The 22,903-nt window shown below is 37.2% G+C and overlaps 1 protein-coding gene across 1 annotated transcript; it reads left to right on the plus strand.

Annotated features, from left to right (window-relative positions):
• The first annotated feature begins 1,465 nt into the window (after positions 1-1,465).
• Positions 1,466-22,338, plus strand: slc30a2 (solute carrier family 30 member 2). Its single transcript, XM_038726930.1, has 8 exons — positions 1,466-1,800; positions 9,842-10,053; positions 12,038-12,184; positions 14,046-14,199; positions 15,560-15,779; positions 16,328-16,433; positions 17,473-17,607; positions 18,287-22,338. Exons 1-8 carry the CDS (start codon positions 1,718-1,720, stop codon positions 18,430-18,432), a joined length of 1,203 nt encoding a protein of 400 aa, XP_038582858.1. The 5' UTR covers positions 1,466-1,717; the 3' UTR covers positions 18,433-22,338.
• Positions 22,339-22,903: the final 565 nt, after the last annotated feature.

Here is a 22,903-nt window from a genome sequence, read left to right on the forward strand (position 1 = left end):
GTAATCATAATAATAATATAAGCATTGTTTTGTAAAGAAAAAATATAAAACTGGAAAAACTTAAACCCATGGGCTGCAACACAAAAAGTGACCTGTTTTCTGTCAGAAAATGCAGTAGCCTATAATGCTTGATGATAGCGATGTTTGTCTGAAACCATTTTATTCACTTACCTTTCGACACAACTGCTACTTATAGTCTACATGTCCACTAATCAATTACGCTAAATTGCAAAATAAAATGGCAGACAAACTAAAACAGACCTAAATAGAAGCTGTATAACGACAGGAGTTTCTTAAAAATAGCACTACTAATAATATCAGTTTTGGCCAAAAGGTTGTTTTGTCCCACCGGAACCTGAATGCAGCATTGGCGTTGTAGTCTTGAATGAAACTCAGTGTAACCCCCCCCCCCCAACACCACCACATTGTATTTTGTATCTCATAGGCCTGCATCATGTTCACACAATCAGTAATGAGACATTATTTCATCATCTTATATCGATGCTTAACAGTTTTATGTTATCAATAAATAGGCTAAAGCTAAGTCTTTAAGCCATTGTTGCTTGATTGGCACAAGACATAAATCTGTAACATGACATAGGCTACTTTTATGTGCAGTATCTATTTAGACATGATGTGCTATATGTTATCTTAAATATGGATCTTATTTGCATGAATCTTGCTTTATATTTTTTGACCCCTTGACTACATGAACCCGATTATGTTTTATCATTTTTTCATATTTTAAGATAGTCATACATCTCTTTCGACCTGCGCTTTAACATGATGTGTAGATAGGTCCTATGTATATAAACACTAATGCTGAAATGACCCTTATTCAGTTTAGGATTTTAGTTTGAGGATTATTCTTTAGACTGACATAAATTTAATTTTCAGATACAAAGACATGTGCTATAACCTTTAAGACTGAATCTGTGATAAGTGTGTTACTGTTAAAGCCCGCATATCATTTCTGCATTGCATAAATCTGCTTTTTCGTTACCATATCAAGCGACTGTAAAATAATGTATGAAGGCAAGAACAGATAATGCAGAATCTTATTTAGATGTCTGCACTGATTTAACTGAATTTCTACAATACATCCCATTTTGTGAAATAACGTATATATCTTTAAAATAGCCAATGTGAGCATAAAATTCTGCAGGAAAGTGAATCTTACAAGCAATATTCTGCTAAATATGTTAATTTACAAAAGGTATGCAACATTTGAATAAATTGTTTAAATGCTTGTTGGAATTTATGTAAGTAAAACATATTTCAAAGCTCAAACATACATTAATGTGTTAAATGAATTAGTCTTCGTTCTATTGATGCTTGTCTCATTAGGGTTCACCAACCAGAGGTGCTGCTTGTACCGGGTGATCAGTCAGGCTTTGCCTATCTGCCCTGTCCACTAAGAGCAGCTGCAGTGTTGAAGACGCTGCTGCAGCTCCATGTTCGAGGCAACAACTCCAGCCTAATTAAAACCTCCATCAGAAAACCCCCGCATGTGGTTTCCTGCTCCTGCCTTTGCAACACCGCAATGAAGGAATTTATCTGTTCGTTCTCACAGTAATAAGGTTCGGGCTGACTTTTCCCCGCGTCGAGTGAAGATCAGGGTACCGGACCTGTCGATTCTCACCAGCAACTCCTGCAGCATCCTTACTTCTTTTTTTTTTTTCTCAGACGGGACACCGACTGACTGCGGGCTGAATAAATGGATAATAACGCTGCAAATTCGGAAAAATCTCAACTGATACACGAGAAGAATGCGAAAATGTATTCCCTAAAACTTCAAAGGTGGGAATAGCCTATGTCATGTTTCAAATGATTGCACCTGCATGCAGAATAATATGTGGGGATAAGTTACCTGTAGCCCAGTGTTACATTCGGCATGCGATTTAAAACACTTTGGACTGATGGATCATGTCAAGTTTAATGAAAGTGGCCAGTAAGAAGCCAGCACGCCTGTTTCTCGGTGATTCTTGTAAGGTAAAATTAGCAGCTTGAAGTTCCTAAGTGAATATTTTTGCAATCAGCACCTGATCTCTGCAGGGAAAACTGCACGCCTTGGCTGCTGTGGGATCAGTTGCTACTGTGGTGCATGTGCAGGCTGCCGCTCTTGCGGGCTGTTTTATGTGAATGAACAAATTCATTTCCATGCTTGGCTTGTTTTTGGACAGCCTGTGACAAATGGCCCCGGGGCCAGTTCACTGAGCAATGCTAAGCAGCTCCCTGCACGTTCCGTCTGCGTGGGACATAAAGAAACTGGAATCATCGAGATTAATAACACAGTTCGAGTACCTGCAGGTTAAAGTAGTTCTACCACAAAAAACCCAGAGAGGTTTAATTATTTTTAATCTAAATAGTAAATTATCCGGCAAAGACATTGAGAACAAATAAAATAAAAACTCATAGCCTAGGCTATAAAATAATCAAAAAAACAATGTGCCATTTCGAGAAGATGAGTCTTCAATCAGCTTGTCTGATTCGTCTTATAGATATAACTCTTAAAGGCTTTTGATATAAAATACGTGTACATTTGGAGCATTAATATTAAACAAAATATAAAAAAATCGTATTAAAGTAAAAACAATCTAATGATTAAATTTGTGATCTTGAACAAATAAATACTTTTTTCTGCATAACACAGGAAACTGCTAAAGTCTGCAACAGATGCCCTTCATCTTTGTTTGTTCAACAGAAAACCCAACCTGCTGCTGAAACACACCCCTCTGATTTCAATACTGATTTTAACTGGAAATAATATAAAATACAGTCCTACATAAAAAATAAAAATGCAATTGAGAGAATTATTTTTCAGTGGTCGCATTTTATCAAACTGAATCGTAGCCTATAGGTTTCACGCTGCGTCAGTTTTCATCCATCTAATTAATAACTGTTATAGGCTACAGACTTGTTGGACGTGATTGATAAACTCTTTAACGCTGCTACATCAGTTGTCACTTTTTAGAGCCAACCCGAAATGTAAAAAATATGTGAACTGACAGAAGTTTTACGCTTCAGAGCGAGAGGAGGTGTCGTGCTCTTTAAACGGTCATTTACACCGCCAGGTTTTTACTGCAGACATTTAGGCCTCTGAATAATCCCGCTCATAGAGATAAAACTTATTTTCTAGAAATGAAAGAAATTGTTATTAAGATTCTGAGAGAGGTGAGTGGTGTGTTTATTCCCGCGTGCGTGCGTGCGTGCGTGAGAGAGAGAGAGAGAGAGAGAGAGAGAGAGAGAGAGAGAGAGAGATATGAGACCACATCTGAGATTTCATGCACCATTTGCACAGTTTCTGCGTGTGTGTGTGTGTGTGTGTGTTTGTGTGTGTGTGTGTGTGTGTGTTTATGTCATCTTCAGCATTTTTCTCGGCCAGCAGCAAAGTGACATCACTCCTTTTTTCACATTTAAGACCAAAATATATACAAAGATAATTTGTATAGGCCTGTAATATTTTTTCAGAATTCAAAAAGACATTGACATATTTTTTTTGGTACCACTAGGGCAGATAACATGTATAATGGCTTTATTGTTGTTTAATAAATCGTTTACTAATGCCTTATTCAGTTATGCACCTTTAACAGGTTGTGAGGTTGTGTCCAGAGAGTCCCTTTGGCTTTTGAGTTATTCATAGTCAAGTGTAGACCTAAAACGATTCAAGCAAACAGGCCATCAACAGAAAATTAACTGGCAACCACAAACTATTTTGATACATTATTAAGACAAGATATTCTGTTTATACAAAGAAATACAAAATACAAAGAACTATAATTATGTCACATATGTCACATTGGGCTCTGGTCAACTATAAGCATTTTTCAATAGCACATAGGTCACATGACATTATAATGTTAGCAGCAGTTTCTTATTGTCAAGCCATCAAATGTTTATAAGTTGGCAAGATTAATAGATTTCTACATTTTGTTGACTGACTCATAGATTAATTGAATATATATATATATAATATAAATATGTATCAATACCATCAATACATTCATTAGCAGCTCATAAACCCTTTGTAAAGGGTGTCTTATCAGAAAGTAATAACAACTTTTTTAACAAACTGAAATAAATCTCCTTCCCCACATCTCTCCTCATTTTCTGTCATCTATGTCAACTTTCAACTAGAGATGAAAATGTCCCCCAAATAAATAGTCTCACAAAATCCAAGATCAGGTCTTGAAATTGCTCATTCTGTCCGACCAACGGTCCAAAACCCAAAGATAATTTACAACCATATAAACACAGAAAGGCAAAGACTTAAGCATGTGGTACCACTATTACTAACAAAAAAGTTTGATATAGCTGATTACATTTCATTAATTTCAGCTTCTAGTGTACTTTATGTGAGGTAATCTGGGGAAAAAACAAATCTGCCAGGTCCCATGGGAAAATTATGAATATGAAAAAATTAAACATTTTGGTTTTGCACAAAAGAAAATCCTGTGGATTTTACCAGGACATTAAAAAGTGAAATCATGAATAAAAACTTACACCAATTAAAGCTAAAAATTGTCAATACCCATTAATACCCATAAAAATAAATATCCCATGTAAAGTTAAGTAAAATAAAATAAAGCTGCTATACTTTGACAATAGCTATTAATACAGAAACACAGAAAACACCAAATCTGGGATTTTTATAAATACAAAACACAGTTAAGATGAAAACATGATGTTATGTACTGTAAACATCCCTCATTCAGCCAAATTTTTTTCTGGTATTATAAACACAAAATAATAATTACTGATTATTACAGTGTCTTCATGATATCACTCAGCTCTATCTACCAAAGCCTATTTGTTGGATGATTTACTCATTGGATGAGGGTTAATGGGCGTCTGGCACTACAGCTTCCAGAAAATTCCTCAGATAATAACGAGTGAAGCCAGTGAGACTTTTCATGGACTTTAGTCACCAGCCTGCTCTCTGGTGTCTCATAACTTCTACCCTAATATATATAAGTGCAACTTAATGTTCCTTATGAACTCAAAATAGATTATTACAAAGAAACATAGCTAAAATTATCTATTTATAATACTAAATCATTATTAAGATTATGTTAGCCTGCTCAATGCAGGCTTTCCAGAGACACTAGGCACTGACATGGCAAGTTCACCATCTTAGAGTTAGCATGCTAAACACAGCTGAGGCTGATGGGAAGGTAATTAGTTTAGCAGGCGTTTGGTCATTAACCTACGTATTTGAAGACCACCTGATATATTGACCTGATGGTGGCACTGGATAAAATGTCAGGGGATCACCAAAGTTAGTAGGATTTATCCCCTGGGGATCATAAATGTCTGTACATAATATCATCTCAATCCATTTAATAGATGTTGAGACATTTCAGACAAATGTGTTGGACTGACAGACAGACATTGAGCCTGGTTCCAGACCTTTGAGTTGCTGCTCACGTCTCAGATTCTTTCAGCGATCTTATTCTGCTGTTCTCATTGACGGCTTCTGTGTCTTGGTTGGAAAAGCAACTGAACCAATCAGAGCTTTGTAGGCGGGATTAATAACGGGGACGACATCTTCCTGTGCAAGAGCCAGAAATACAACATGGGAAAATGGGTGATATTGATGATGGCAGTTGTACATAGAGACCCAAAGTGATCAATATTATGTGAATACCAAAGCAACAGCCAATCACATAACTGGCTCTGCCCCAATGACACATGGCTTTATAGGGGTTATGTTCTGGACTGATTCTTGGTCAGGCACAGTGGCCTACTGGAGTCTTGTCGTCATTGTTAGATCGCCAGGCCACCAGAAGCCACCTGGAAGTTACTGTTCCTGGCCAAGAAAGAGTCCCACTCATGACACCCTGGAAAACCACACACGAGATATAACTTGTTAATTAGCGAGCTTTAAAGCAGCTCGTTGGTTGATTTTGTTACAGTTCTGCAGAGACTAAGCTAACCAGCTGCTGGCTAAAGCTTCACACTGTACCGTGCAGATATGAGAGTAGTTCTAATTTTCTAATCTCTCAGCAAGAATGCGAATAAAATAATTTCCCAAAATGTTGAACTATTCCTTCAAGAGAAGATCTGAAAAAAACACAAGACAGTATAAACAAACACATACTGTGCAAATAGGATTCAAGTCGACTTACAGAAAATATTTTGAAGACCAACATGAAAAATATTAACTGTTCCTAACAACATTATGTCAACTAACAAACACATAGACAGAATGGATAACATCCTATGATTCCCATCTGTGTATTAACATGAAAACACCATCAGACTGAACAATGAAATGCAACACAAATGGCAATTCAGTCTGATTCTCAAGCCACAAAAACGTGTCCTCACAAGCACTGAAATGACAACAGTAATAATCATCATCACTTTGACTTGTCTATTGTCTATAGACCAAACATTGTTCATTTCTGCTCTGCAGCAATCCTTTCTCCCTGCAGGCATTGTTATGTCAGTTACAGAAAATATTGTGCGCTGCTCTCATATAGCAGACTGCAGCAGTAATTAAACCCTTGATGGTTATTTTTTTCAGTATACAGCTCTTCTGAAGTCTCTTCATATCATATAATTTCACAGATCACTGAATATTCCCTCAGGTCCCTGCATGGCTGATGCTGAGTGTCAGTGAACAAACACTGTACACCTGCCCTGTGGGATATTGACCAACAGATGAACTCTAACACTGTGGAGACCCAGCATGTGATCAGTGTTGTCTTTTTGCCAAACAAGAACACAATGCAGCAGCTCTTACAAACTAAATTGTATTGTTTCGTATAGTTTTGTATATGTTGGTGTAGGCAGGGTGACTGCTGCAGAAATGCTCAAACCACCTCACGGCGCTATTGGACAGTTGCCTACAATCTTTACTTATTATTACCTTTAAATTAGATAACATGCAATTGTACAAGTGAACTCACATTTTCACATTTGACCTTTTTTTTTGTTTTTACATTTTGCTGATTAGATTATAAGATTAAAGAACTCTTCAGGAGAAATGTCTTGAGGAAATAGGAATGAGTAAATATCTTTGCAAGCACAGAAACTATAAAACATTAACACCATTAGATATTTAACATTATGATGTTTGACAATATTGCAGATATTTGTCAGGAAAGCTTTAGCTTCAAACCAGGACCAATTAATTTCAATTTAGACTATACTTTAACCATAATATATAAATGAATCCTTTTTGCTGTTGAAATTAATATGTGATAGTTAACATCTGCTGTCTAGTAAGTTCACACCAAAAAACCCAAGGAACAAACAAACAATTATCAATTTATCAATGGTCTAAAATTCCAAAGGCTAAGCCACATATGGTTGTTCTTTACTGTTAACTGCAGTTGTTGCTAAATGCTAACAATGCTAACAAAATAATCATCCTTTAATATATGTTTAAATAATAAGGTGATTAAATGTTCACGTCCAGTACTACACCGGATACTTAATGAACAACAAATCTCAGAAATGTTTGAGATTTTAAGAAAAACTAGTAAATGAAACCCTTTACTAACCCTATGCTAGCTAGAAGAACTCTACTTACTATCATATTCATCTTGCTTGATGCAGAAATTGATTTGTTGAACCACAAGAGTCTAAAAATGTGCGTCTTTTTTGTGTTTATGATATTTTGTATTCATATTTTAAAGACAGTTTTATCTGCTTAATAATAACAACAACACCCTCAGATATGAACAAAAACGTTGCCTTGAGGCTTCAGAGCTTTAGTGTAAATGTGTTGCATAGGATATCATTGTAGGCTATGTGTGTGTGTGTGTGTGTACGTGTGTTTGCTCTTATGTCCCTGTGGTATAATTGAACAGAATCTCTTTTCCGCTTGGCTGCTTCTTTTCAGCTTGGGCATCCCATAAGGTGTGTGTGTGTGTGTGTGTGTGTGTGTGTGTGTGTGTGTGTGTGTGATAAAGGCTAATCATGACACACTGGCAATCTCCTACTCCCAAGTGTGTGAAATAAAGTGTGTGTGCGTGGTTATCTCAAGTGAGCCCAAATTAGTTTTTTTCCACCTCATTATCCACATCATCGCAGCTCTCACTCACTGCACATGCCAAGGATAGCAACCTGGGTGTGTGTGTGTGTGTGTGTGTGTGTGTGTGAGGAGAAAATGCAGAAGTCAGCGTTTTGTTTTGTTCTCGTGATGACAATCCAGCTCGACGCAGGCTGTATTGTCAGAGGTGAAGTATATCCACATGTGTAATTCCCATGTTGAGAATGCTTTAACAGTCACTGTCGGTAGCAACATTAAAAACATCCCTCAGTCAAATATGATGATTTGATTAAGAATACAGAAGAATCAATCAATACTTCCCAGTAAATGTAAATGGGAAGACTTTAATCTGAATGGCTCAAGGGACGGCAGTCTGTTGGTCCACCACTTTGCTACAGACTGAAATATCTAAACAACTACTGGATGGAACACCATGAATAATGTATCCTGCTGATGTTGATGATCCCCTGACTTTTCATCTAGCGCAATTATCAGATCAAAATTATAAGTCCAGTCCTAATTTGGTTTAAAGCCAAATAACTGCAGAAATAACAATCTTCACCTCAGCTTACTTAGTGCCATGCAGAAAAGGCTAGCATGCTAAATTAAGATGTGAGCATGGTAAACTTAACTCCTGCTTAACATCATGCTAACATTATCATTGTGAGCCTGTTTTGCATGCTGATGTTATCAAAACACAGCTCATCTAACAGAGCCACTAGCATGGCTGTGGAATATTAGTCATGTTTTACTTTCTTTGTCAATTAAGGAGATTTTAATTTAATGTCTATGAACGGTCTGGTAAGCACTGAACTGATGAGTGTTAGATAAAAAGGCACTAGGCTAAACTCTGTTGATAAACTGAAGTTAACCCTTTATTCTTTCAGCAGCATTTCTATGACACTATTTTAATGTGTAGTTAGGGCCTGCTTGACACCAAAATAAAGCAATTAGTGAAGTTGAAACAAAGGTCAACTGCAACCTTCATGTCTAAAACTTACTTTTCTAACAAATATAGCCCAGTATTACCCTCAATGTCGATCTGCAAAACACCAAATCTATGCTTGCTGGGTACCAGCACACGCACTGAAATGAATCTCCTGAGTAAAAAGGAAAATTTAACATTCATACACACACCCCACCTCACTGTCCACAGTAATCGATATCACCTGGCTCTTTAGTGGTTGACCCGCCTCACCATTCTTCCACTTTAGTGGAAATTGATTGTAATCCACTTTGTCAAGAAGAGATCTGTTTCCATTTGAAATAGCTCTACCAAACAATACTGTGCTCTGCAGCAACATTTACTCACAACATCACTTAATGTCTAATCCATACGGTAGATCCAAGCTGAAGTTGAATTTGGTCTGACGTGAGTGAGCCCAAGCTTGAATCACCGTGTATATTACCAGTCATGTCAGCCCAGCGATGCCCAAAAGTTCCCAAACCTTGTTCTCTACCATTATAAAATGTTTCTACTGCAAAAAAACAAATCCACCTTAAACTGGATCTGCGATGAGCACATGGAACATCCATCAGCTCAGTTTGTTCTGCTTTCTTTTGGTTGCACTCATATGGATTTTGTTAAAATACTGATGTCTTAACAAGTTATGTAATTGACTACCTGACTAGTGTAAGTACAAATACAAGAACAGGGGGTGAAGGAGTGGCGGGCATTGTTGTCAGCCACATTGTCTGTTTTTGATACTACCTCTCAAAATCTCCATTCACATAAATAGTCAAATTCTAAATATACAGTAGGTGCTTTTAAGAACTATATAAATGGAAGTGATGGACCATCTTTGTCTTCATGAATACACACTTTCTCTGTCCCTACAGCTCCTTTCCAGACTCCAAAGAGCAATATCCCGAGTTTCCTTTCAAGAATGGTGGCATGGCGGGTGCCATCGAGCTGAAACGACCCGTTGGTGCCCACTGCCACGGTGCCAAAGCCTTGGTGTGTGAGGACAGCGTAGACAAGCTGCTGGCCAAGAAGAAACTCTACATCGCTTCAGTTGTCTGCCTTGTCTTCATGATTGGCGAGGTCATAGGTAAAATTTTAAAAGCTCAAACCTCATGACAGAAATAGAACAGAAGGTCAGACTTTGTATTTATTTATTTCAAAACTTAAAATGATAGAAAGGCCATTTTTGGTTCCATAATCAAAATCTCAGCGATGTACATTTTTAAAGACCGTCAAAACAGCCAGTGATCTAATTAATATCAAAAGATTTTATGACAAAATCTCTCTTCATGTAATGTTTATCTATTGGATACCATGAGGTATTAAACAAACAAAAATTGTAGGTACATCTACTTTTGTTGTTTATGTTTATCCATCCCCGCGACCCTGTACGCAGGATGAACGGTTGACGATGGATGGATGGACGTTTATCCATATAGTCCAAATATAGACAAATAAATAAATAGACATACCAACATGACTTAGAAAATTATAATGCAAACTAAGGTAGTGTCAACACTTGATTGGCAGCTGGACAAACTTGTGATTATCAGGATGACAATACTGATTTAAGCATTTTAGCTACAGTGACTTCTTATAGCCCAAAGATTTTTAGCAGTACGGACAGCCTTCTCTCATGGACAACAACTGTAGCAATAGCAGATGATCAACAATGTCAGAGGAAGACAGGCCGGATTGACCGTGCTTGTTACAGTCCTGCTACAGCCACAGACAGGCGACAGGAGTATTTTAAAATTTGTGTCTTTGATCGCTGTCAGGATGTAAAATTAATTTCAGCAAATATAACAAAAACACACACATGAGATTCTGTACTTTAAGGACAAATGAGTGTTGGACTTTTGTTTGGTGCTCATTAATATTGTTGTTATAAATGAATTTCCATAAACAGGGTGTTCAAATGGCAAACTAACAGGGCTGGTAAGTTTTAGACAAATGTTTACGTCTGGTTATTAAAGTAGTTAACTGTTTCCCAGACGATCACTCACATGTGTGGCTTGACTGCAACAACATTACAGTTCAGATTTAGATTTTTTTAGAATTGAAGATGACGCTTTAATTGAATACCATTTTGATAATGTTTTTGTTTTTTCTAAAAGTGTTTTCTAAAGCAATATAAAGCCATGTGTCATTGGGGCAGATTGGGGCAACAAACATTTTTTAACTGACACAAACAATTGCATATGTGCAGTAGATCTTGTTTTGTTTGGGTTACGTTTGTTTAAAGCCGTTTTGGTCAGCTACTCATCTTTGTATAAGGTGAATATATTGTGCCGTTAGATGCTGGTGAATGTGTTTTAAAACGTACCATACAACAGTGAGAACTCATTTCATGCTGCCATTAAAGACAAAATTACTACTTCTAATAGGAAGTGCAGACATTGATATAATCATAATTGACATACTGCAATGCTGATGTCTTGAGTGACTGCACAACTCTCTCTAAAATAAAAAGGAAACTACAAAGAACACAGCATGAAACTTTTTATTGCCATGAGAATTAAATGGTGTCTCACATTTACTGGCTGATTGCCCAGATGTTTATGATGATATAAAAGAATATCACATCTCTTTTACCCGAGGCATTATGTAGGTTAAAAAAAAGGATCTAAGTATTAATAGATCACGGTTTGTAACTGTATTAAATTATGGATTTTTATAAGCCTTTAAAAGATAGATGTAACTAAAGGCTGAGGATGTTATTGCTCAGAGGGTGTTTCACGCTCAGTGACACACTCCTTCTCAGCAAGTTTTTAAAGCCATTTTTCTTTTCATTAACCATATTTAATAGATCACTAACTAATAAATTTAACATAGCACCCGGCCAAACTGAAGAATGTATTTGATCTTTGGTGTATCTGGAGGTTGTGATGAGGTTTACCCAAACAGTGGAACTTCCATTTTTTATTTTAATAACTTTTACCTTTCATGCAATGATTCAGCTAAAAATGAAACAGCTGTTTAGATAGCACTTCACAGATGTTAAGCGTGCCTCAGGATTCGTCAGAATGATTTGCAAGGCCAATGGTAATATTTCTCACAACCCATCACAGGAGGCTACCTGGCCCACAGCCTGGCCATCATGACTGATGCAGCCCACCTCCTGACAGATTTCGGCAGTATGATGGTGAGCCTGTTCTCCCTGTGGATCTCCTCCAGAAAGCCCACCAAAACCATGAACTTTGGTTGGCACAGATCAGGTGAGGACCAGAGATCAGATGCCTCTGAGCAGATGGATAGACTGATGAAAGAGGACAGGTAGATGAATGAATGCTTGGAGGGATGGAGGATGAATGGACAAAAAATTTAGCACACTCATTTATTGATATATAAATGTACAAATCACTGAATAAAATCTTGAACCTGTTCTTTTCAGTGTCGAATTATCACATAAAGCATCAGGCGATGAGTTTTATGAGTGTAGTTTTACCTTTTCCAGCCGGTGGTGGCATCAACATGTCTACATCTGCAACTCTACAATGCCTCTGCTGTTACTTTCCTTTCTTTAAGATGGTGCATGATGACAGGTAGTGTTGTAGTAAAAAAGTGGTCCTAAGACACCTTTTTAATGGTCTCGGTCTCGTCTCGGACTCGACTGCATTTGTACTCGGTCTTGTCTCGGTCTTGGACATTGAGGACTCAGGATTTTATTTCAAGACCAGTCAAGACCATAACTTTGGAAATATCAATAAATTGCTTTTGCATTATCAGATTTATTTGTTAACATCCTAACTTTGATTGGATGTAAAATGTATTGCTTCAAATGCAGCCAATAACCCTAAATAAAAATGTGTTGTTACCGTAAAGCCCGCAACCCTGTACACAGGATAAGCGGTTGACTTTGGATGGATGGATGGATGTTACCGTAACAACCGTCCCTCCTCCACGCGATGGTAAGCATGGAAAAGGAGTGTTGAATAAATATGCTTATTTGATTTCAGCTCTTAGTGTTTGTATGTGGGTGTTTTAATGGGAATGTGGATCTTTCAGATCAATTTGAGAAGTACCTATGATCTCATTCCACATTTTATTGCATGTCATGTAATGTGGGGAACTGGTCTTGGTCTCGACTTGGTCTCAGCCCCTAAAAGCCTTGTTCTTGTCTCAGTCTCGATAAACTCTGGTCTTGGTCTTGACTTGGTCTCGGTTTGGGTGGTCTTGACTACAACACTAATGACAGGTTTAGAATTTTTTAGCTACCTGCTAAGCGTGAATTTATTAATTATAAGCCAGGAGACAAACACCATATTTGCAAACTATGTACAAGCATGCGAAAGCCCTGCATGGCTCGAAAACGTATCTGCAATTTTATTTATTTTTGAGTGACAGAAATTTATGACATGCCACCATTTGGGATCTGCGTGTAACCACAGCTTGCTTTGATTTTTCACCAGTCTTCTTTGTGAATGATCATTTAATTCTTTATAGCAAGGCAGTAACATCTGAGCATAAAAACTGGCTTTTAATTTCACACTTGCCTAAACTGTGCACTGATTTATCGCAGCGTATCTGACACCCGAATGTCTCTCAGTGAACCTAGAAGAGAATTTGACACAGATGATTTCTAGATAGGTGGACAATTGAGTATTTTTGTGGAGGTTAATGTGACCTGTGTCCTGTCTCATCTACAAAGACAATGTTGTCATTCTCCAACAAACAGTCTCACTGGCATTACTTTACTAAACTCTGGAGTTTGGAGTGTTTTGTGGTTTTCCCCTAGGAGAATAGGCACTTGCAGTAAGATTTATGAACTTACTGCATTTCTAAAGTATATGCACAGTAACTCATAAAAATAAGCTGCTATTAAGCTGCAAAGCTGTGAGTGTGTGTTAACACAACTTTACACTTATGCTACATGTGTGTTCTGGGTCTCTATTGTGTCTTGTGTGTCTGAAACTGATTTAATGGTGAAGCTCGGCCTCTGAGGGATGTGCTCTTTTATGTAACTTCATGTCCTGCTGCAGTGTTCAGACAGAGGTGTGCTGTTTTGTACTGTGTGTGATGAACTGTTTGACTATATGAGTGATTAAGATTAATTCCTCGCTTCTCTTCTCTCCACAGAGATCCTCGGGGCGTTCATCTCGGTCATTTCCATCTGGATTGTTACGGGGGCTCTGGTCTATTTAGCCATCGAGAGGATTGTACAGAACGACTATGAGATTGACGGACATGTAATGTTAGTCACCTCCGGGTGTGCCGTCATCGTCAATATAATGTGAGTGGATCTCAGCATAATGGGTGTTAATATGGTACATTAAGGTATGATAAAGGCAAAATAATTAATTAAAAAGCTACATATTTCATAATACTACTAAAAATTCTACTTAAAAACTACGTTCACCTCAGTTTTAACAGGTAATTATTTCTCGCTAATTCAATAAGGAAAACTAGAAATTCTCGCAAATATCAATCCACTATTCCAGAACAAGATTTTTTCCTATGTACAAGATTATACGTATGTCTGTGTTGCATGCTTGTTTGTCCACACTGAAGAATATTGTATATACAAACAAAAATGCCTTCTTCAAACCTCATTAACACAACTAGCATATAAGTCCGTCCTTGAAATGCTGTCATAAAGATAACAAGTGGAGCAACCCTTATACTGCAGCCTTTTATATCGTCATTATCTTTTCATGCTAGAATGGCAGACTCTGTAAAATCTATAAATAATAATTCAGGCGGTTTAACAAGTAGGCTAGCTTATGCTGCGTTCCATTTACCTTGGAATGATGTCACGCTAGGGCTGGACAATATGGCCAAAAATGTTATTGTGATAAAATCTTTCGATATCGATAATTATCACGATAAGTATCAAAGCATTATTTCTTTCGAGTTTAAAGGCTGATTTTTGCTCCTGAGTGAAAGTTGAAGAAACCTGATGGTTAATTATAGTTTAAACTCTTCTTAATGATCAACACTTGATGCCAAACAGTGGATTACTCAGCAAATCTGAGGTAGAACATTCAAAACAATTATGATAAAAAATTTGTTAACAATATGCAAGAGTAAAAATTAAAGGTCCTTTTTCCTCAACAAAACAAACATCTTAATAAAAAAATTCTAAAGTCCTAATATGTATGATTCAAGTGAATAAAGTCAAATATTCATTGAATATTTATTGAACATTTGTTATATTGCAATAATTATTGTTATTGTTTTATTGTCCAGCCCTACAAATACACAAAAGTGCTGAAAACAGTATAAACTATAGCTTTCACTGTTGATACACTGATGATACACGGAGTAGCCATCTTGGATCATGAAGTCTGTTAACAATTTCAGGTCAGCTCCAATAAAATTGGTTAAATCCGCCCATACAACAACTCAGTGTTTGTAGCCAATAAAAATCTATCTGTTGTCAGGGACAGTAATTAAAACGAAAATTACTTTTTGGTTAACATGGTGACATTACCATGTTAAGTTTAAATTCTTCCAATCTTAGTGGATGAAACATAGCTTTCTTTGTAACACTTCCTCTTCAGGAAGTGTAATACAAGGATTAACATGAATGCAGCTGTTCTCCCTGTGCTGTTAAGATACACAACACCTAAAGTACCTCTTCATTTCTGCAGCATGGCCTACATCCTCCATCATTCGACCACCTTTCACGCCCACGGCAGCGGTTATCACCACATTGACGAGGACGGTCAGAGTCCCGTCGCTCACGGTCATTCCCACTCGCTCCTCGGTGGCCACGGCAATGCAAGCGTCCGTGCTGCCTTCATCCACGTGGTCGGAGACCTGCTGCAGAGTGTCGGAGTCATGGTGGCAGCGATCATCATCTACTTTCGGGTCAGATATAGATCACATTCATGTTAGGGTGAGACTGAAATGTCAGTTTGCTGATGTTGATGCTTTAACAAAAATCAAATATGATCCAATCATGATGCAGTTTGACTTGAATTACAAGTATGTATTCTTTAGTCTTCTTGTTACAATCCTGGTTTTCAACAAAATTTTGACTAGAATATGGTCTAAATACTTTTCTACAAGCTTTTCTATCAAAATAGTGATTTATTTGTATTTTAACTTCTAATATTCTCCGTTCAATACATCGTAAAATACCTAATTCCCAAAACAGTCACTTATATTAAAAGCATCATGGTAATCAGAAGTGGCATTTAAAGGTAATATTTTAATACGTTAATTTGTACAGAAGTGAGAGATAAATGCTTTTATTTATTCTGTTTATTATGGATGAAAGGGTTAAATAGTTCCATCATCATGCAAGATGTTCCCTTTGCCTTGAGCACTTTAGTGGTTTATGTCTGTTGAAAACACCATCTGATATGTTTTTACTCACTCTCTAAAGTCTCCCTACCCTCTTTTCTCCCTTTCAGCCTGAATATAAAGTTGCAGATCCCATCTGTACATTTCTGTTCTCTGTCTTTGTCCTCTGCACCACCTTCACCATCCTCAGAGATGTCTTTAGGATACTCATGGAAGGTACTTAACTTCAATAATAATCAGTAAATCTATATTTTAGAATGTTTTTTTTTAAATCTAATACTTGAAATGCTGAAATTGGGAGAGGAGGATGGTAAAAACATTATCTTCTGATGTGATTCCGGTGATTCTGACTGGGATAAAAGGTTTTGGCACAAAGTTATTACTGTAGCTTCATATTGACTGTAACAGACACATGTGAGTGGCAGTGATATTGTAACTCTCTTCAAGAAAACAAAAATACACATTACTCCAAAATGGAAAACTATTCATTTACGGTGGCTCGTGACTTGAAGTGGGATTTATGACCAGCACACAGAGTTGTTTTCCTCCCCTGCAGCCGTGATCAAGCTGTCAAGTTTTGACCTGATCTGACAAGGTCAGCATCACATGATGTTAAGAGCTGTCGTGTTTTGTCCATGCATGAATAGATTCAAAACAAACCACTATGCCATGACTAAATCTCCATAGACGTCTGTAGATGGCTGGTTAAAGTTTAGTAAGGTTAAAGTTTATACAGAACAAAGAACAAGAGCACAGATGGTCAACATCCTGGGGATGTCATAAGAGTCCTGGGACATTTTACAATTCTCTTCACTGAACTTCCTCAGGATTACCCTCTTAAAAGAAGCCCTTGAGGCATCTTTTAAAACAGTTTGTAACGACAGAAACAGGCCTATGGTGTCAATGAGCAACACGATGAAATTAAGAACTCATTTTATATAATTTTCATTCTGTGTACATTCTTCAGTCATGGCGTTGTTCACATTATTAGCGGCAGTAGCATGTGACACTTAAGAGATCTGGCGAAATATGACTACTTGAATGTGAACTTAGATGATCAGTTAAATAAAATATATTGCAGGTTACCTGAAAATAAATGTAGTATAGTAGTATATAAGTATACAAACATGACAACCAGGCTTTTATTATTCTTAGAGTACCATCTGACGCAGACTGGGCTTTGTGTATGAGACACACATTCACAGACACATTATGGGAGCTACTGAGTATTAATTTATGGCCTGTTGCTTTTAAGGGTCTCCTAAAGGAATAGAGTTTAACTCTGTGAAGGAGGTGCTGCTGTCTGTGAAGGCTGTGAAGTCGATGCACTGTCTGCACCTCTGGGCTCTGACTCTGGGCCAGGCACTGGTCACTGTTCACCTGGCCATAGGTAACGTAACATACCGATCCATTAACCTACACTAACTAGAGTAGCAGATGAAAGTGCTCGAGCAGTTAAGGGTCTCAGAATAGACGGTTTTGTAAATTGTGCAGATTGTTGTAAATATTGCAAAAGCAAATTTCAGATGTTATGCTATATAAATAAACTTGACTTAACAACAAAGTTATTAGTGACATTGTTAAGGTGTTTTAACTTATTACTGGTATGCATTCAAAATGCTACTAACCTACAGGGTAACCAAATATATTATTTACCAAAGAGATAAAATTAGACCACACTGGCAATGTAAACTGAACAGGCGCAACCTGACAAACCTGATCAAGATGACGAGCAGAGTTTCTACCAGCATACAGATGGATATGATAATGATTTATAATAAAAAGAATTTGCTTTAACTAACTTGCACTCTATAGAAACCAAAATGTCTCAAAATGTGCATTTGGGTGAAATTACCATGCGACTCTTGAGAGCTATCAACTGAATCATATTTTAATTTCACGCAGATGGCCTTCTGCATTTCAAATAAAATCTCTAACTGCACTAAGTTATTCTGGTGCTTTAAATGTCTGTGCAGCTAAGAAGAGAAACATTCGAGATCAGAGAAAGTAGCATAACAATATCTAGTAAAACAGACTCACTGTGCTTTTTCTTTCTTATTTCATGTCAGAGGAGGGTGCAGATGCTCAGTCTGTGCTGCGGGAGGCCACTGATCTGCTCCACACCAAGTTTGGTTTCTACAGCATCACCATCCAGGTAGAGCTCTACTCTGAAGACATGAGCCACTGCTCCCACTGCCAGGACCCCAGTGACTGACGCTGATACTGGAACGGACAGGACTGGACCCAACAGGACATGGAACGGCTCATGCACATTTTCATTCTCTCTTGGTTAGCTGGACCAATGAGAGGAGCGTTCACAATGCAGCTTCCAGTTAAAGGAATTTTTGGTACATTGTTGTGTTTGCCATTAATTAAGTCACAAGAAATTAGATGGTGAAATCATCCATGTGTTGGTAGAAGACTGCTATCGCTGGAGCTCCATGCTAACATGTAACGGGCCTCTGAAGAAGGGGTGTATTTATACTCCAGCCCTCAAGGTTGCTTGGAGTTTTTACCAAAAATTGGGCCAATTTTTACATGAATAATTGGGGTGAAACTGCACCTTGGGTTGATAAGGTGTTGGCTTGTAAACAAATCTAGCAAGACTGAAAGAAGGTGGAGCATGTTCATCCTGTCTTAAAAAATATGCAACAGAGCCATAAGACTTTTTCTATCTCACCTCCTTTTTTGATCATCATCTATTTATGTAATGACTACTTAATAATAGATTGAAAAAATTATTATTTATAATTGCTAAATGTGTTCACCATACTTGCAAGCCAGCTCACAGCTAGTTTACAGTAGTTTCAAATAGCTTGAAGACCTAATTATTGCAGCTCCAAAACAAAGTTGATTGAGAAGAAGCATTTTACCTTTGCTTCAATGTGTTCTTGATGTTTGTCCATGCGAGATGTTATCTGTAAAAACGCTGCCATTAAGTTTGCATTCATATGACCAGAACCAATAAGAGCAGCAGGGGACCATTGTGACTACAGTAGAAATAGGACAAGCTGATTGATGTGTTGAAAAGTGTAAGGACATACATGTAAGCATATACTGAGTGACTGGATGACAGTAGGCCATGAGCGCAAGGAATCCTATTAGTTATAAAACAGTTAATTTTCTGTTTGATGTTTAGATAACTACACTTTTAAAATTAAATACTAAAAGTCAATTTAAGTACTGCAGCAAAGTTTATATTTACGAAACTATTTCAGTCTGCTTTATGAAAGTAGCTGCTGCTCGTTGAAACACTGCCTGATTTTTAGTATTTCAAGAGAAACTGCCAGATATAGCACCACCTATTGTTAACGATTACAATAAAGCATGGGGGCTGCTACTTATTTTCAACAGAAACTTCCCTGAAGCTACTTGCACAAAACAGTAATGCAAATCCTTCTATCATAAAATCAGATAACAGAATATGTGCTAAACTGTTAGCATGGAGCACCTGATGTAATGTTCTACCAGGGACACATGGATGACTGTGATGTCTGTTGTTTTGACACTAACTTTACCAAACTGCTCTTCTACTGCACATTCGCTCTACAGCTCACTGTCATCATTGTTCCATGAACCTGCTTAGCAACTAAAGGTCAGACATAAATCTGCAAGGCTAGCTGGTCACAAATTACATTTTTAAAGAGTTTTATTTGCAGAAAAGTTCTTTCTTGACATAAACTAATTGCAAACATCAGGTTCATTTGTTCCACACTGACAAAGGTTGTCTTTTAGGGAAGAAAAGCATCAATAATACCTCTAAGAATATACATTTTGTACATTTTGTTGGTTGCTGCCTTAGGAAGATCACAGACTGAAGGTGTAAGACCTGATGTCATGATACACAAATGAGACAGTATGGTGATTATTAATCATGTGAAGACACCTTGTCATCTACAAGTCAAGGCAATATTTGTGAAACTGAAATAGCAGCTATTAAAATTAATATAAGACTTGTGGAAACAATAACTGGGCATCATGATGTCACTGCAGCATTTCAGACAATTTTATTATTTGAAGCAAAAAAAGAAGAAATTTCTAAACTTATTGACTCCCTCACACTGATCCTAAAACGTACAATATCCTGACCTAAACTGCTCTAGTACTCCCTTAAAACAGAAATATCTGCCTTATATCTAATAATTAAGCTCAGTCTGGACTTGATCTCTCTCTCTACAGTACTGTACTTTGTTTAATTTTATCGCATAATGCCAAAGATGAGGAGTCACCTCTGTCTCCATTACAGAGGGTCAGGAAAATTAGATTTTAGATAGCACTGTATTGATTGAGCAGAAGGAAAATTAATAAGCGTCAGACTGAAAAAGCATCCAGCAACTTCTGTCAACTCTGTGCAGACATTTAGGTCTGAGGGCAAAAATGATTTAGTCCTGCAGTTGGACGATTAGTTTCAGCTTCATGCTGTCATCCATCTATCATCTATGGCTCCTTCCTCCTGTAGCCGCAGTGTTACCCATCCATCTACTATATGTCTCTCTGTTCCCCGAGCTTTCATCTATCTATCTCGCTGCATTCCCATCCATCCATGTTTTGCCATCACAGGGCCCTGGAGTAGGCTGGGTTTTCAAAATAAAAGCACCTAAAAGTAACAGGAACTTATGCCAGGCTTCACTAGCGCTGGAGACTTTCAAAATAAAACTCTGAAGTACTTTTTTCTTTACTCAAACAACACATTCCTCCTTCTATGGCTCACACATCAGCTGATGGTTTACCTTTATTGCAACTAAGACACATCAACATCCACTTAAGCTCATATAAGTCCTTACAATATAACTAAGTTCATTTCATTGCTTACACTATATTTTGCACCTACTATACCTTTCCCTTTATTCCAACGCTTCATACTCCTTGATACAAAGTTAAGCCAGCAATGCAATTTAGCTCCCAGCCATTTATTAAGCAAAGCTATGCAGCTCCTATCTATACATGAAACCCCGGCTGTCCATCCAGCAGTGCAGCTCAGCGTCAGCTTTTCAACAGCCAAAAATCCCACTGCTGTTTCTTCAGAAATTGCATTCTCTAGTTAACTATGTTATTTGCGCAAAACTGATCAATTGGCTTGAGGTAGGCACTAGAGGAAAGGTTGTGTAAAAAAACAAAACAGAAAAAAGTTCATCTTCTGAGGAGCTTGACTGGGTTTAGTAAACAGCATAGTGCCCTTGAGATTGGATTTTAATGAAATGTTGGGCTTAATCTTGGTGCTAGAGGGATGATCATGGCGTCATTAACCTAATTACAATTTCTCGGGACCACGGATATTCACAGCATGTTTCATGGAACTTCAGACAGTTTTGGTCAGTTTTTCGTTAATACTTTGGACTTGTGTAAAGATATTTCTTTGCACCCATAATAAAAGCCAACAAGTCAGCTGACGTCCCTGTAATGTTTCACAGCTACTATTAAAGTGTTGATGTCGTTATGTTGCTCTCAAAGAAAGGACAACTGTACGTTGTAAACGCCTCGTTGACATCCATTATGATCCAAATACTTGCATGGTTGTTAGCTGTTATTCAATATCATGTACAGTAAGAAGTTTCTTGTTCAACTGCCAATCAGAATATGTTGATAAACCATGCAGAGGATTAATCAAAGAAAAAAATCTTTAAAATTCTATATTTTCACCAATTTTTAAGGAGATTCTGTATATTTAAATAGATTTTCCTTTTGAAATGAGAATATATACGGACCCAACAGCTATGAAGACTAAGTTAAAACAAAGTGAATGTAAGACCAATGCATTTTACTTTACTAGTTTTGATATACATGCATACTGATGTTCTCCTCTACAGGCTGTGGCATTAAACTGGAGCCAACACTTTTCTTGTTTGTTCACTGTGGAAGTCTACTGTTTGAGAATGCTCTGTATTGTGCTGTTGCTGTCTTTGTGTGACTGTTGTAAATATGTCAAATATTGTGTCTTTTCTGTGTATGATTTTGTGTATACACGTGTAAATACATTTATCTCCCTTGTACAATCAGTCTTTAAAACGTCCCATTTGTCTGAGTGTTCTGGTGATGTTGCGTAAACCCACGTCACAACTGTGATGTTTGAGATTTCATTTTTATGTGTGGCAAGAGTTTTTTTTTGTAAAGTGAAATAAATGACTGCAGATGATGAAAAGAGCCTGGTTTATTTTATAATTGTCCATTGCGAATATTTCACTTTAAAGCAGAAGATAACATTTCAGACCTAAACCCTATTTTTGTACTGATAAAATAGTTGAAGCTTATATCACTAATCCAGGCCAACTGGCTATTAAATACTTTATTTATTGGTAAAACAATCTAACCACAAGTTCCAATAGTTGATGTTCTGCAACTTTCGACTGTATAACAAGATTTTAATCATCAGTTGGCGTTTGTCCAGTTGTCATGGACTGGTAGAAGAATTTTTCTCAGTAAAATTAAATTTTATTTATACAGTATAACTATAATAAGAAGAATAATAGTTTTATTTGTATACCACTTTTCAATTCACAGGTAACAAAGTGCTTTACAGCAATCAATGTAAAACAGACACGCACAGTATCACACAAAGTGGTGTGCAACAGATAAAACATATAAATAAAACAATATAAATAAATTACACACCACACATTGAAAGTTATTTTGTATAAATGAGTCTTAAGAAGTGAGATGAAAGCAGGAACAGACTCTGCAAATGGTAA

Source organism: Micropterus salmoides, unplaced genomic scaffold (assembly GCF_014851395.1).
Source record: "Micropterus salmoides isolate LMB-PRFRI ecotype aquatic unplaced genomic scaffold, ASM1485139v1 Ms_hic_scaffold_18, whole genome shotgun sequence".
In the NCBI taxonomy this organism is placed as follows: Eukaryota; Metazoa; Chordata; class Actinopteri; order Centrarchiformes; family Centrarchidae; genus Micropterus; species Micropterus salmoides.